This window comes from Hippocampus zosterae, chromosome 6 (genome assembly GCF_025434085.1).
Source record: "Hippocampus zosterae strain Florida chromosome 6, ASM2543408v3, whole genome shotgun sequence".
Lineage (NCBI taxonomy): Eukaryota > Metazoa > Chordata > Actinopteri > Syngnathiformes > Syngnathidae > Hippocampus > Hippocampus zosterae.
The window spans coordinates 10168747-10183250 of NC_067456.1; the positions used below are offsets into that span (position 1 = coordinate 10168747).

The 14504-nt window shown below is 41.2% G+C and overlaps 2 protein-coding genes and 1 long non-coding RNA gene across 3 annotated transcripts; 2 read left to right on the forward strand and 1 right to left on the reverse strand.

Annotated features, from left to right (window-relative positions):
• Positions 1-814: 814 nt before the first annotated feature.
• tspan36 (tetraspanin 36) lies at positions 815-7981 on the reverse strand. Its single transcript, XM_052068654.1, has 7 exons — positions 7813-7981; positions 3252-3443; positions 3091-3165; positions 2375-2470; positions 2074-2223; positions 1910-1993; positions 815-1325 (listed from the first exon to the last, which is right to left on the reverse strand). Exons 1-7 carry the CDS (start codon positions 7870-7872, stop codon positions 1245-1247), a joined length of 738 nt encoding a protein of 245 aa, XP_051924614.1. The 5' UTR covers positions 7873-7981; the 3' UTR covers positions 815-1244.
• LOC127602508 (uncharacterized) lies at positions 4950-7918 on the forward strand. Its single transcript, XR_007962814.1, has 2 exons — positions 4950-5079; positions 7708-7918. It is a non-coding gene; the product is annotated as an uncharacterized LOC127602508 (long non-coding RNA).
• A 2657-nt stretch (positions 7982-10638) lies between the features above and the next one.
• Positions 10639-11650, forward strand: LOC127602500 (protamine-like protein). Its single transcript, XM_052068656.1, has one exon. The coding sequence runs from the start codon at positions 10739-10741 to the stop codon at positions 11474-11476; it is 738 nt and encodes a 245-aa protein (XP_051924616.1). The 5' UTR covers positions 10639-10738; the 3' UTR covers positions 11477-11650.
• Positions 11651-14504: the final 2854 nt, after the last annotated feature.

A 14504-nucleotide genomic window follows, 5' to 3' on the forward strand; every position in this document is an offset into this window, starting at 1 on the left:
TTTAATGTTCAGCCCGATACACAGTTTTTGGAAGATAATGAACTTCGAATTTTATGGCTGCAAAAAATTCCAAAAAAGCTGGGAACGGGTGGTAAAAAAAAAAGACGTTTTGGAATGCTTATCAAACACGTCTTTCAAACATCCCTCAGCTGAACAAGCTAACCAAGAACAGGTGGGTGCCACGATAGAGTACAACAGGAGCTTCCATGATTTGCTCAGTCATCTTGACTGTTATGGACGCAAGGTTTAAAACCCATCATTTCAACTGTTGAAATTGTCTTCTACAGGGATTCAAGAGCCCGGCCTGGGCGTACTTTATTCCAGGAAACATTAATTGAAAGTATAAACACAAATACAAATGCAGCCAATCACTTGTCAAATTTTAGTTCTGTATATTTCTTGTTCAAGTTATATTAGCACCCATTACCTTTTTGGCACCAGTTTCTTAAAACACACATCACAACATTATAATTTTTAGAAGTTTTTCTGTTTCATTGCTGATACAATTGTACCACTTGCAGGGATCTTCTGGTCACTACAGACCATTTTTGAGAAATTTAAAGTGATCACAAAACAATGACTTAAATTGCATCCTGTTATGTCACTTAAATACATAAACACTAGATTAATGTTTGACCATCTTGATATTTGTAAGCTTAAACAGCATAATGCAATAATGGAAACTGTTGTATTTATTTGATTTGACCCACCACACAATTCTCAAAGCAATTCAATTCCGCAAGGAACGTTCATAAAAGAGCACCAATATACTACCCAAGCTTCCATAATGCATTAAGAGTGAAATACATCCAAATTTGTGAATTATTCACTTTATTAGCTTAGAAAGGCAATATAAACATGTAGACCTTTAACTATTACATAGAACTCACCTAAAATAATATCCTCATTAAGACAAGATTTATGTAGATTAGTTGAATCAAGTCGGTCATAAATATTGCAGTCCAGCATAAAGCATTAAATTAAGTGCGGTGGATTCCAGTGAATTTGGTCAACTAAAAATCTAAGTAACAGAAGGAAAAACAACTTGAATCTATGTGTCGCTATTTTAAAAAACGAGTTCAAAAGGTGGTACAAGTGAAAAAGGAGGAAGAACACTCGTGGGAATACTGTAAAGTGATATGCTGGAAATTCTCGCTTTTGATCCATTACATTCGTTTATGATGGACATTGCAAAACAGTGATATTTAACAGATACAAGGTGTTGAGGTGAAAGTTTTTTTGGGTCAGGCGTAAAGAGGCTGGTAGCCGCTCCTTCGCCTGCTGCTTTTACAGGCTATCACGCACACGCTCAGCATCCCAAAGAACTGCAGACATACAGAAAAAAAAATCAAGTACTCAGAACATTTTCTTTTTAAATTGCGGTTTAGATGTTATTGTACTGTCGCTAAAATTAAGTAAGGCTCACAAAAAAATGTTTGCTCGCAAGTGGCACAATTGGGATACGTGTCATGGCAGTGTGAATAGGAAAAAAATGCATGAAATCAATTATTACAGATTGTATTTAGCCCTCCAAATGTGGAAGAAAATATCACATCTCTGGGATTTCTGCCAAAGCGAGTGCAGCATAGAAGAACAGATTGGATATGCCACATTAATGCAATTTTGACTTGACCTCATCGAATCGACTGATTTGTGACAGAAATTTGTCTGCCCCAAAAACTAAAATATACACATTAAAAAACATCCAATGACAATTCAGTATCTTCTAAATGTGCTGCATAATCAAGACATGCGGTTGGTAACAAGACAATGTGGATTAGTTACTCTCATTGGTACCTAAAAATGGATTCAAGCATCAAATCCGAATTGGCCACTTGGCCCTGCAGTCCAAATCCATCTGCAGTATATTTTACGTCCCATGTCATTAGCAGTGTCGCATTTTGGTTACCTTGATGACGGCGAAGCCCAAAATGACCAGCATGGCATACTTCAGCACGTCCTGCAGCAGGTGCTCCAGTTTGGCTTCACAACCCTGAAAGCACACAAGCCCCCCCGTGCTTCATCTCCCACATTTGACTCGTCCGTCAGTACTGACCGGTAATCTCCGTTCACCTCTAAGTTGAGCAGGTCTAACTGGTCCAACCTGCCAGTGCACTGCGTGCTGATATTTTTACAGCAGGACACGGGCACTGTGCTGTCATGGCTCTGGTACCAGGTCGTGTTGAACCAGCTCGTGTAGTTCCTCACGCCGCAGCACTGCAACTACATAAAGAATAACATTTTTTGAAACACGATTGAGCTCACAAATGGCAAACACAAATAAATAAATAACAGTAAACACACCTTGCCCTTTCGACACAAGTCAAATGAAAGAGGATCTGGTAAATGAAAGTGCAAATCGTCCAGTACCAACCTGAGTCTGCAGGTAATCCACCGTTTTGGTCTCAGGGTCTTCGCCATCATACTTTGCAAAGACGTCGCTCATGGACTGCTCCAAATTCCCGTTTATCTGCACACACGTTTGAAAAATGCTCAACATTTGAAAGAATTAATGTTGTCGTACTGTACATGCAAATGCGGCAGTTACCAGCAGATGTCACTGTGGTCCAAAAATGTGGAGAGTCGCAATTCAATCATCAATCATTCTTATTAATGTTTTAGATTTTCTAGCAGCATTATTTTTCCTGGCAAAAGTGATCCCAATCACACAACCTTTTTTAAAGGCTATTCTGTGGATTCAGATGCTCTTTAGATCTCATCTCACTTGTCAATGTGCCCATGATTCACCAATGAGACAGTATTTGTTCCTTGTGGTTTAGGACACAAATCTTTGTTAACATACCAACAGAATCTAATAGACTGAGCATTAATCATTGATTATTTTGAGTTTATCTGTCGTGACTATTTTTTGACTTTTCACACTGAGCTTTCTGTAATCAGATTGCAGTATCGCTTATGTGAGCATATCGCCTGCATTCTCAATGAAATAAGGTACAGGTCATGACGTGAAATCCTGACCCTACTTTGCTTGATGTTAGCATACTAACTGCATTATATTCATCCTTATTTGAAATACTACCTGATTACAAGGCAAGTAAAATCCTTTAGCAACTGTTGAAGACGACTCACTTTGCCTTGGTAGACGAAGCTCAGCACCAAAACGGCAACCTCGGCTGCGAACATCACCATGATGATCAGAAAGAACTACATGAAACAAAATAAAAAGACACTTTAAAGGTGAGAATTCATAGTGCAGCGGCATTGATGTCGTTTCAGGGTCGGGCACTCACAAAGCTTAGGCCCACTTTGGACTCTCGCATGGTGGCGCAGCATCCCAGCAGGCCAACGATGAACATGACCACACTGATGCCGATGATGACCACGGCCGGAATGAGCGCGTACTTGTTCTGGATGAAGTTCTCAAAGGTGTCATAGCTGCTCAACACCTGGGAGCCAACGTACGCTAAACCAGCACCTGCAGCCTGGAAAGCAAAGCGACACATTTATGATAAATTTATTTTGAGACTCTTGAGACTCCTTCCCAGCTTCAGTTAGAGGAAATATTCAAATTCTGCTTGCTGGTTCTTTTTAACTCACGGAGGCAACAAGCGCTGGAGATAGCAGGTTGGTAAAATGCTTTCAGTATTTAAAAAAAATAATAATTACAAAAATTAATGTAGAACCCTGATGCATTTTTGTAAAGTATGATTATCTGCAATGGCAATGCGCAAAAACTAATTTCAGTAGACTGAACATACTATAAGTACACATTAACTCATTCACTCCCAAAGACGTTTTTAAACATCTTTTCAGACTTGGTCCAGAATGAGTTAATATGTAACCCCCATCCCGGATAAAGGAAACATATGCAAGGCTCCCACGCTCATTACAACAACTACATTCATACATCCAGTAATGGTGAGCTATTTGTAATCATTCTTTGTTCTTTGTATTCTCTTCCGGGCCATCAAAATATTGCTTCATGTGAAGAAGGTCCACGGTACAAAAACGGTTGGGCACCACTGACGCAAGGTACAGCAAGTGCCCAACAAAAGATAATGGTTCTTTGCGCTTATGTATATTTGAATAAAAAAAAAAAAGCATATCTTAGAATCACTAACTTGAGTGACATTTGCCATGTACCTTCTGGTGGAATCATAGCCAGCCATTTGTAGGATTTCTTTGGCATTATTCCAGGTTGCGAAATAGCTTTAGGCAAGTGTGATGGGGTGAGAGTGCGGGATGTATTCAGGATTTAAACTTTTGAATTACAATTATAAACATTCAGGGGCTCAATTACTCGCTCTATTAACAACAGAATGTACTCCCCATGACGTGCTAATAGGAAAGGTATTTGTATACAAGTCAATCTGTCCTAATTTGACGTACAGAATGTCAAGCGTGGCCATCAATTGGTCTGCAACACAATGATGACAAATCAGCTGATCCAGCAGCACAAAGAAGTTTGTTCTTAATATCATCATTCCCGTGGCCTCATGTGAGTTTGTCTCAAAATGAACCCTTACAGCACATGTCGTGACTTTTTTTTGGGGGGGGGGGGGGGGGGCTGGGGCGTTGATATGCGAACATGACTTCTCCGAATAGGGATGTATCACATTGTGATTACGTTCAGACTGTCTGTTCATCCATGCGAGAGACGGCACACTGTGACCTACTAAAACATTATTATCAACACACCTCAATTCCCTTTTCACCTTTGACTGGCCTTTATCGGTGAACGGGGCGGGAGAAAGACATGATAACATAATTTTCCTGTGTTCCAAGGGTGTTTTGCGTAGGCAGGCGATCACCTGTCTTTTTCGGCTGGGCCGCATGACTCGTCTTTTAATCACTCCACGGTCACGGGATGGCGATGGGCTCGCTCGCTCCCCCCTCCCCCACAGGATTGCCTCATAATCTCCCCAAGAAAGTCTGATTTTATGCCTGTGAAACGAGGCAGCAAAGAGGCTTTGTGTGTGTGTGTGTGTGTTCAAGAAAGAGGGACGCACTCCCAACTCTGTGGAATGCGGCCAAATCCAAAAGAATCTTCTGCGGCAATGGCGGAAAGGTGATGTGTGTGTGGTGTATTGCAACTTACTGTGGAACAGTGAGTCATGGGTATGTTGTGCAACTTTTGAGTTACCGGTATACTTGCTTTTTCTTTCTCTCTTTTACAAGCATTTGAACCACCACCATTGAAGTTAGGATCCAGTCCCAGTTTTCATAATTGGACGGGGAAACACAAAGAGCCATTTTAACAATTATTGTATTCCATAAAGTAAAATCCTACAGGCTTTCCTCCACCTGGGTTCAATTAATGCAACATTATGCGTGTTGTAAATTTACATGGGCTTTGTAGCTAAGACTATTAGTTTATATGTATGATTAGATTATTACAAAGAATGATCATTTGCCTAATGTCCTTCGTTGATTAAAAGGACATTTTTATACATCAATTCATCTATGAATTTTAAAAATATATTTTAAGGGGTGGGAGAATCTGCGATTGGCTGGCGACCGGTCAACTACACACCATACCTCTCACATTGTCTACTGGGATAGGCTCCAGCGCATCTGTAAACTTTGTGAAGATAAGTGCTTTAAAAAAAGGAATGGATGATAGGAGAATATTTTGGACTATGGTTTATTGTGTCATTAATTACCAAGGTTATTATAGTATTATATAAACAATTTAAAACTGATAAATATTTTTGTTCATGAAATCAAATCAGAAATGCTTTTCAAAACTCAGACTATGCCTTATGCTTATAAAACGATGTAAAAATGAGAGCCCCCACCAAAAAAATCAAATTAATGTCATACATGACCTACCAGAGTTTCTTTTAAAAATGTTTATCGTTATCGCTACACGCCTGTACAGAAGAAGGTCAAAGAGTGATTTCTGATTAAAAGCCCTCTCAGTGTTGATTATGCTGTCAAGAAAAACAATGTTGAGATGTCAAAGTTCAGCTTGAAATGAATCTTTTCGTCTCTCGTGATTTATAAAGAGCAGATGAAAGGCCTGGAGTTCATTTCAAGTGTGATATATTCATTTGGAATCTGGAATCTCTCGATATGAAGTACAAAAGCTGTCACTATCAGAACGCAAGTCACCATTAGGTCAAAAAATCAAACCGACCCCATCAGAGAGACAACAATGGCCCAATCTTAAAATTACAATAGGAACTGCTGAGGGCAGCAACACCGAAACAACATGAAAACCAAGTGTAGTGGACAACGGAAGAATCCTTTCCCTCGTCAGGAACCCCCGCTTCCCCCTTCACAACAGTTGGCAAAATCAAAAACACTCTCCGGGAGGTGGGTGTACCTGTGTCCAAGTCAACAATTAAGAGAAAACTTCACCAGAGAAAACACACAAGAGGCGGCGTAAATCAACGTTGAGCCTCAAAAACAGACCAGATTATAGAGTTTACCAAGAAACATCTCAAAGAACCTGGACGCTATCTTATGAAGAGAGACCAAATTTACGAGAAAGAGGAAAAGAAAAAAGTATGGAGAAGGGAAGGAATTGCTCAGGATCCGAAGCATACTGCCCGTTCAGTGAAGCGCGGCGGTCGTGTAATGGGGTGGGGGCACGTATGGCTGCCAATGCAACTGGATCGTTTCAATTTACCGATGATATGAGTGATGATCAAACCAGCAGAATGAATTCTTAAGTGTTTCTGGCAATGTTATCAACTCATTCCCAGCCAAATACTTCAAAACTCATCGGCCGGTGCTTCACAATGCAAATGAACAATGACCCAAAGCACACTGCGAAAGCAACCAAAGATTTTTTTAAGGCAAAGAAGTGTCTTTTGAGAGATACAGTATATCGTTGAAGAAAATTCCACAGTTCAAGTTGCTTATTGCAATTGGGTGGCAACCGGTTCAGGGTGTAACCCGCCTACTGCCCGATGACGGCCGGCATAGGCTCCAGCACATCTCGCGATCCTTGTCAGGATAAAGTGGATCAGAAAATACATGGATGAAAAGCTCATTCAAACCAGCTTTTCCACTGAATTTAATCCAATCATTCCACTTTAAAATAAACCATCTTTGAATCGTCGATAGAGATTCGTATCAAACCATATTTTAATGGAGATGCACATCCCTGATAAACATACTTATATACAGACGTACATATATACTTTTTGTTCTTTTACTTCTCTTTGTTCTCCCTTTCATAACTTTGCTGCTGTAAATGGGGAATACCTCCATTGTGAGACCAATCGTATTCTTATTTGACAAATCTGGGCTGCAGATCTTTGATGCAAATGTGAAACGACGATGTTAAAAAAAACAAAGCGTTCGTAAACACATGGAGGAAAACGAGGAGCTTGATTACATTAAAGAGATAAAACACGACTGTTTTCCTGCGTAACCACAGACAAGGTCCAGTTTAAATATTGTTGCACTTATCAGATCAAACAGAATCGAGTGTTTTCGGAGGGCAAAAAAACTGTCCATTGCAAGCGCAGGCCAAGGGGACGAATGACGACATGTTTTGATGGTTGCCAGCTTAACAACAACACTCGAACGAAACGTAAACAAAAAGTGACGAAAATGAAACGACGTCAAAATCCAATTCCTGCTCTCCTCATATTTACAAGTTTTCCAACTCAACTTACTCAATGCCAACAAGGAAAACGAAGACATTTTTGAGTTTTACATACTTCCGTAAAGTCTGCCAAGCGATAAGAATCATATTAACATTCAACTAGCATATTTCATTATGTTAAACAGGCCTGCTGTGATTTTGAGGAACTACCGTATGGTCGAGAATACAGTTGACGCCATTTAATACCACAAAAGATTGACTTCACAAATGCCAAAAAGAGTTCCTCTTACCCAGAAGACCAGGCTGAGGAAGAGGAGGACCGTCTTGGAAGTAATGATGCCGCAGTCCATATCGTTCAGGCGGTGGTCAGGAGACTGAAACGGAATCAGCCCAGCTGCAGGTCTTGTCGTCGGTCCGCTTTCTGCTTTGGTCACGAGGGTTCCAGGCAGTGTGACGTCACTTGTATAGCCGCGTGGTCACATGGTGCGGAAGTAGAGGGGAGACGCTTGGGGTGCAAGTATGCGACAATGGCTTCTTTGTTTTTTGACAGAGAACAGAATGTTTGTTTTATCTGTTTGAGTCACACTTAAACACCGGAGATGTAACGGTTCATTCGCCTAACTCATGTCACCACGTTGCTTCAAATCCCACTCTTGAATGCGGGTGTGAATTAGGACTGCACGATATTGGAAAAACATGCCTGTGATATGGATGTTGAACATTGAAATATCATTCATTCATTCATCTTCCGAGCCGCTTGATCCTCACTAGGGTCGCGGGGGGTGCTGGAGCCCGTCCCAGCTGTCTTCGGGCAGTAGGCGGGGGAATCAATTGCCAGCCAATCGCAGGGCACACAGAAACGAACAACCATTCGCACTCACACTCACACCTAGGGACAATTTAGAGCAGGTGTCACCAACATTTTTGAGGGTGAGAGCAACTTCATGTGTACCGATTGTGTGAAGGGCTACCAAATTGATACACGTCTGAAATAACATATTTGTCCAAAATACCTTCAATAATATGAGGATGTGTTATTTTTAATACTTGATGATTTAAATTGTCAGACTTTGATCGTGTTTCGAAATGTCTCACAGTACTGCCAATGTTTGCATTTTTAAATCATAATTTCTACTAGCAAATCACAATGTCCAGGCACTGGCGGGCTACTCAAGTGGTCTTCACGGGCTACCTGGTGCCCGCGGGCAACATGTTGGTGACCACTGATTTAGAGTGTTCAATCAGCCTGCCACGCATGTTTTTGGAATGTGGGAGGAAACCGGAGCACCCGGAGAAAACCCACGCCGGCCCGGGGAGAACAAACAGGGAGCAACAGCAAACAGGGAGGCCGAAGCTGGAATCGAACCCGGTACCTCTGCACTGTGAAGCCGACGTGCTAACCACGGGACTACCGGGCCGTCCCACATTGAAATATCGATTTGATTATTTAACATGCACCTAGAGACATTTTCATTTTCTAATTAAATGTTGTTGTTTTTTAAATTCGTGTTCGTGCCCTTACTCGGGTGTAAAACTCATTTATGTTGCGGGCCACTTTGGACTTACGTCCAAATAAATGTTTAATTGTCTCATACACATATTGCATGTGCCATTTTTATGATGGTATATTTTCATATTGTGCAGCTTTCGTTTGAATGATTGTCCGCTTTTGGCTCAAGTCATCTGAGATACAGACCATCTCTTATAACCTTCAACATGATAAGGAGTATATCAAAAGGATGGGTGGGTGAATCCCTTTCACAAAATTTAAAGAAGACATAAGGAGTCGCTGCAGTTTATAATGGGTCATTTTTCTATTTTCTATTTTGGATATGTGAATAAACTTTGCTCCGATTGTGTAGCTTTTTTTCTTAAATTGATATGGAAAACAGGCGTCTTGGCCACTGTCTTTTGTGGCCAGCCACGGTGCTCTCTAAGGTGGCCGCAGCAGCAAGACAGTCAGCCGTAAGGAGCAACATTTTTTCCTATTTCGATTTTTTATGTATGCAACACCGTCTGATAAACCATAGATGTCACAAAGACCCCAATTACCAATCATGGCTAACCTGTATTCTGAGTTTGAGCCATGATTGTTACCTGAGCACAAGTTGCTAGACTTTTGATGTTATTTTTCATCGACAGTGAGTGGCTGGCAAAATGGCCACCCGCTGAGTTGTATAAAACCGGGTGGATTTTATGGCTTCATTCAAATTCCACGAATGCAAACTGTGTTTAGACTAGCGGAGGCATATATAACATCTTATTGTAAAGGAAATATTTGATTGGACTTCCTCTTTAACGGCTGCAGTATATAAATAAACTTGACATGAGGGTTTCTATATCTGTGACATTATCATGTATGTGGCCACTTTCCAATGCGTAAAAAAAACAATAACTATTCTTTTTGTTTGCCATGCAGAATGAATTATATTTGCCCACATGGAATCTGGATGTTATTACAAAGCCCCTGAATTACCCATGACCATGAAAACCCGAGTATGTGGTGAATAGACACATCACCAAACACAAATTACCCCCAGCACCACCTCCACGATTTCACCAAGCAATCAGAGTGCTGCTTATCAGAAACAAAACATTGATCCAATGCGAGCCCCTCGACATCCAAACTGTAAATTGCTGGTGGTGATGCGAAGCCACCAATTTACATGAAAATGTAAATGTGTTCATGCAGATTTGCATTAGCCAACTGAATTAATTTAAGATAAGCAGTACATACTCGAATGTTCAGCAGCCAATGGACAAGCTAACCAAGAGGTCACTACGCCACCTGCAACCGTAGTCATATAAAAAAATGAAGCACCTCACCACTCATGTGAAATTCCTCCCCATCTTTACAACAATCCATGGTTCGCTGTACGGAAGAGTCTCTGCACTCTGACGTCTCTAAATAAAAGATATATCTTGCCTTGCCTCAGTTATTGGGGTCTTATTACTATGGCTGCCGTTTGTAATAAGGAGTGTTTGAGTCTGGATGACGACACGCGTTATGACATCGCGGCGAATGATTGCGCATCACCACTGTGTCTGAAAGTCTCTCATCTCTCTAAAGCGCGCACATTACTAAGAGCCAAAAACCGATAAATATCGGGACAAATTTCACTTGAGGCACAATTGGCACTTCAGCCACTCCACTTATGACAAGACCACCTGGAGGATCCGCAGAATATCGTTCAATACGGCTTCGGCCCACCGGAAATGAGCCCTCGAACGCGATCCAGGAAGAGGGGGGGCGCGGTGTCCAACCTCATCCTGAATGCCATCTCCTACAGCGGCCCGTCTGGCGTCACCTTGGCCGGCCTCAGGAGAGTCCTGAAGGCCAACGGCTATGATGTGGTGCGCAACAGAGCCCGGCTGCGAATGACCGTCCGCAGACTGGTGACCAGGAAGTACATAGTGCGCACCAGGGGAAGACGCCTCAGGATCAACCCTTACGGCCCTCGCAGGCGCAGAGGCGTTCGATTGAGGCGGCGAAGGAGGAGGCGGCGGAGAAGGCGGAGGACGAGACGCAGGAGAGTTAGGAGGAGACGCTCCAGGAGAAGAAGGCGCAGGAGGGCCACGCCCGGCCGCAGGAGGAGGAGGAGGAGGAGGAGAAGAAGGAGGAGGAGAAGGAGGTCCGTGAGGAGGAGAAGGAGGAGGAGATCCTTGAGGAGAAGGTCCGTGAGGAGAAGGAGGAGGAGATCCAGGAGGAGGAGGTCCTTGAGGAGAAGGAGGAGGTCCCGCAGGAGGAGATCTGTCAGGAGGAGGAGGAGGAGAAGGAGGGTCAGGAGGAGGAGGAGGTCAAGGTACCCAAGGAGGAGAAGGAGGAGGAGAAGGAGAGTCAGGAGGGTCCGCAGGCTGAGGAGGATCAGGAGAGTCAGGAGATACAGACGCAGGAGGAGACCCAGGATGCGCAGGAGGAGAAGGAGGAGAAGAAGACTGAGCAGGCTGTACTAGTGGCAGCTGAACATGGACTGTATATACTCTGCCATTTTCTCTATTCATATAGACTTCTATTTATCACTAATGGACCTTTTCACTTTTCATGCCACTCTGTTTTAATATTTCTGTGTGCAAATAAAACATTCATAGACAGCTGGCTTGGACCTCATTGAAACTGTAAAACCTTTTTTTTCTTTTTTTTTTTTGTAACCCAAACTAGGCCTACAGATCAAAAGTGGCCCCAAAGGCTGGTAATTTGTAGTTCAAATCTTCTTCTGAATTTCCGGGCAGAAACAGTTTTGGAGTTTGTCTGACAAAAAACACAATCTCCACAAATACAATTTCCCCCCTACATCTCACTGTTAATAACATTAATTTGAAATGAAGTCATGGAAAATGATGCCTTTAGTGAGCAGATTGTGCTTTATCAACCCTTTGTGGTCGCTTCCTGCAATATTTTAAAATAATTATTTTCAAAAAGCCACTGTAAAAAAAAGATTTTGTGTTCTCCATCATGTGTCTGTCAGCCATCTTAGAAGGTGAGTAGTTTGAATTTGTTTTTAATGTACTGTGGGCTTGACACTTGCATGACAGTTAAGGTATAAAATTATACTTAAAACATTGACTGCAGTATATAAAAATTCTTCCATGAGACTTGAGCTGAGTGAGCGTTGAAATGGACAACTCCAGTTTAGTTGTTTTTATTTTCGTTGAATGGCCAAATGAAAGATAAAATAAGATAAGATATCCTTTATTCGTCCCACACTGGGGAAATTTACAGCCTCCAGCAGCAAGAATGTATGTAGAAAGAAGAAAGAGAAAAAAACCCAACAAACATCTTTCAATTAAATGCAATATGAACACAAATGGATAAATCGCAGTACTATTTACAATTTTCCTTCACATCATTTAATTATTATTATTATTATGATTGCTATTTTTTATTCATCAGCCTGCCAAAGATGGCATTTATGAACTACACATAATTAAGCATCATTTAACACTTATGACTGTCATCCAGATATCTTCAATGGGTGGCATACAGTTAAACTCCTCTACAACAAAACCCATATGGGCGAAAATACTCCCTAGTGTGAAAAAATGTTCATGCATGAAAGCCATTCCCACTTTTCTGCTCTCCCTACGACGAAAAGTCCCCCTATCCATTATACAAAATATTTTCCTCTGCTCTTGCCTCGCAACAAGATTCACTGCAATGAAAACAAGCATTCCGCCAAAGTCTAATCCAACCTCAGAATGCCATCACGACCTCTACTGCTTCGTTCGGAAACTGCAACAGCAACCACCACACTGGTTTCCACATGCGCAGTAGTCCAGGAAGTATTTGTTATTGTTTGTTTCAGACGCAGCCCAAAGGTTGCATTAAGAAAACAACAGCATTCACGCTTCAAGACAGGATAAAAGTAATGAAAATGAAAGATGGAGGAAGCAAAGTAAAAGACATTATGCAAGAAATTGATAAAAGTGAAAGTGAATGTTGATCGTAAATTTCACAATTTCGTTCCCGTTTTTTCTTTCTACACTGGCTATATGAAGTGTCAAATAAGAAATAAGTGTATGCTCATATTTATGCACTACGTATTGGAATAAAAATAAACAGGACACATTTGTTGTGTGTGTGTGTGTCTGTGTGCGTGTGTTTACATCTGAGATAAAATTTGCTACAGTGAAAAGCCCCCTGTTGTGAAAAAAATTATTGCTGCAAACATGATTTCGTTGTAGAGGAGTTTCACTGTATAGCGTTACTTCATTTAGTTTGCATGACAGTATCACATCAAGATATGTTTGACTTTTGGAGGAGCATTTCTTTGGAGGTGTATTCCATTTCAACATCATGTGTCTCAATGTGTAAGCAGAAAAGTTCGAATCAATAGGTTATTGAAAATCATGATTGTATGCGTGACATCAATTTATCATGAATGCACAGCAAGATACATTTCATTCAAAGAGTCATGGCATGGAGTTCACACACACATTTTACATTGAACATGCAGCACGATGTGGTTTACATGACAAAATGGATGCCGTTTTATATTAGCATGCAATCATGAAGATGTTTAAAGGGGTGCCACATGGAATTGGCGTCATGTCAAAATAAATAAATAAGCATGCATAAATAAATAAATACATACACACATACAAATATAGATAAATAACTAAATACTGAGCCTGTGCCTCAAAATGAAACTTGTGAGAAATTTTCTCCCCATCCAAGGTTCAGGAATTAAGGGCCAAGAAGGATCGCCACGAGTTGCGGGCATGATGGACCCTAGCTGTCTTGGGGTCACAGGCGGAATACACCCTGAACTGGTGAACTGATTGCCAGCCAATCGCAGGACACACATTGACATAATAAAAATGACGTTAAAAAAAAAAAAAGATTTTGAAACTCCACAACAGTTATAAAAGGGGCAAAACATTCAACTCACTAAAACCATGACACTGTATATAACATTTGGTGGATTTATTTTAATTAATTTAAAGGAAATGCGCTCCCCGCGGACGACTAGTTAGGACGTCCGCCTCACGGTGAAGACGTGCAGAGTTCGATTCCAGCTCTGGCCTTCCTGTGTGGAGTTTGTACGTTCTCCTCGTGCCTGCCTGGGTTTCCTCCGGGCACTCCGGTTTCCTCCCAAAATCCGGCATGTTAATGCGATACTAAATTGTCCTTCGATTTGATCATGAACGAGAAGGGTTTGTCCGTCTACGTCTATCCTGTGATTGGCTGGCATCCAGTTCAGCGGCCGAGAAGACAGCTGGGATATGCTCCAGAATGTTTATTAGAAAATATTAGAAAAAGATTAGAAAATGAAAATGGAAATAAATCGCACTCACCCATATTATTTACATTTGGTTATTTATCTGGTGTATTCCGTTTCTCTTGCATTGTAATATATTATTCCTGGTGTCAGTTATCAATAGATAGTTTTATTGTCTATTCTATTAATATTAAATTGTTCCAAATTCCTTCGTTACTTTGTCAAATTGTACTTTATTTCACCAGATTTTATTTTTTACCATT

Bases quoted from the DNA above. Each gene is read 5' to 3' on its own strand.
- tspan36 (XM_052068654.1), bottom strand. From the start codon at position 7,872: ATGGACTGCGGCATCATTACTTCCAAGACGGTCCTCCTCTTCCTCAGC. The intron at 2,471-3,090 runs GTGAGTCGTCTT...ACGTGTGTGCAG, and splicing joins GCTTCGTCTACCAAGGCAAA to ATAAACGGGAATTTGGAGCA. The intron at 1,994-2,073 runs GTGAACGGAGAT...GTGTGCTTTCAG, and splicing joins TAGACCTGCTCAACTTAGAG to GGTTGTGAAGCCAAACTGGA.
- LOC127602500 (XM_052068656.1), top strand. From the start codon at position 10,739: ATGAGCCCTCGAACGCGATCCAGGAAGAGGGGGGGCGCGGTGTCCAAC.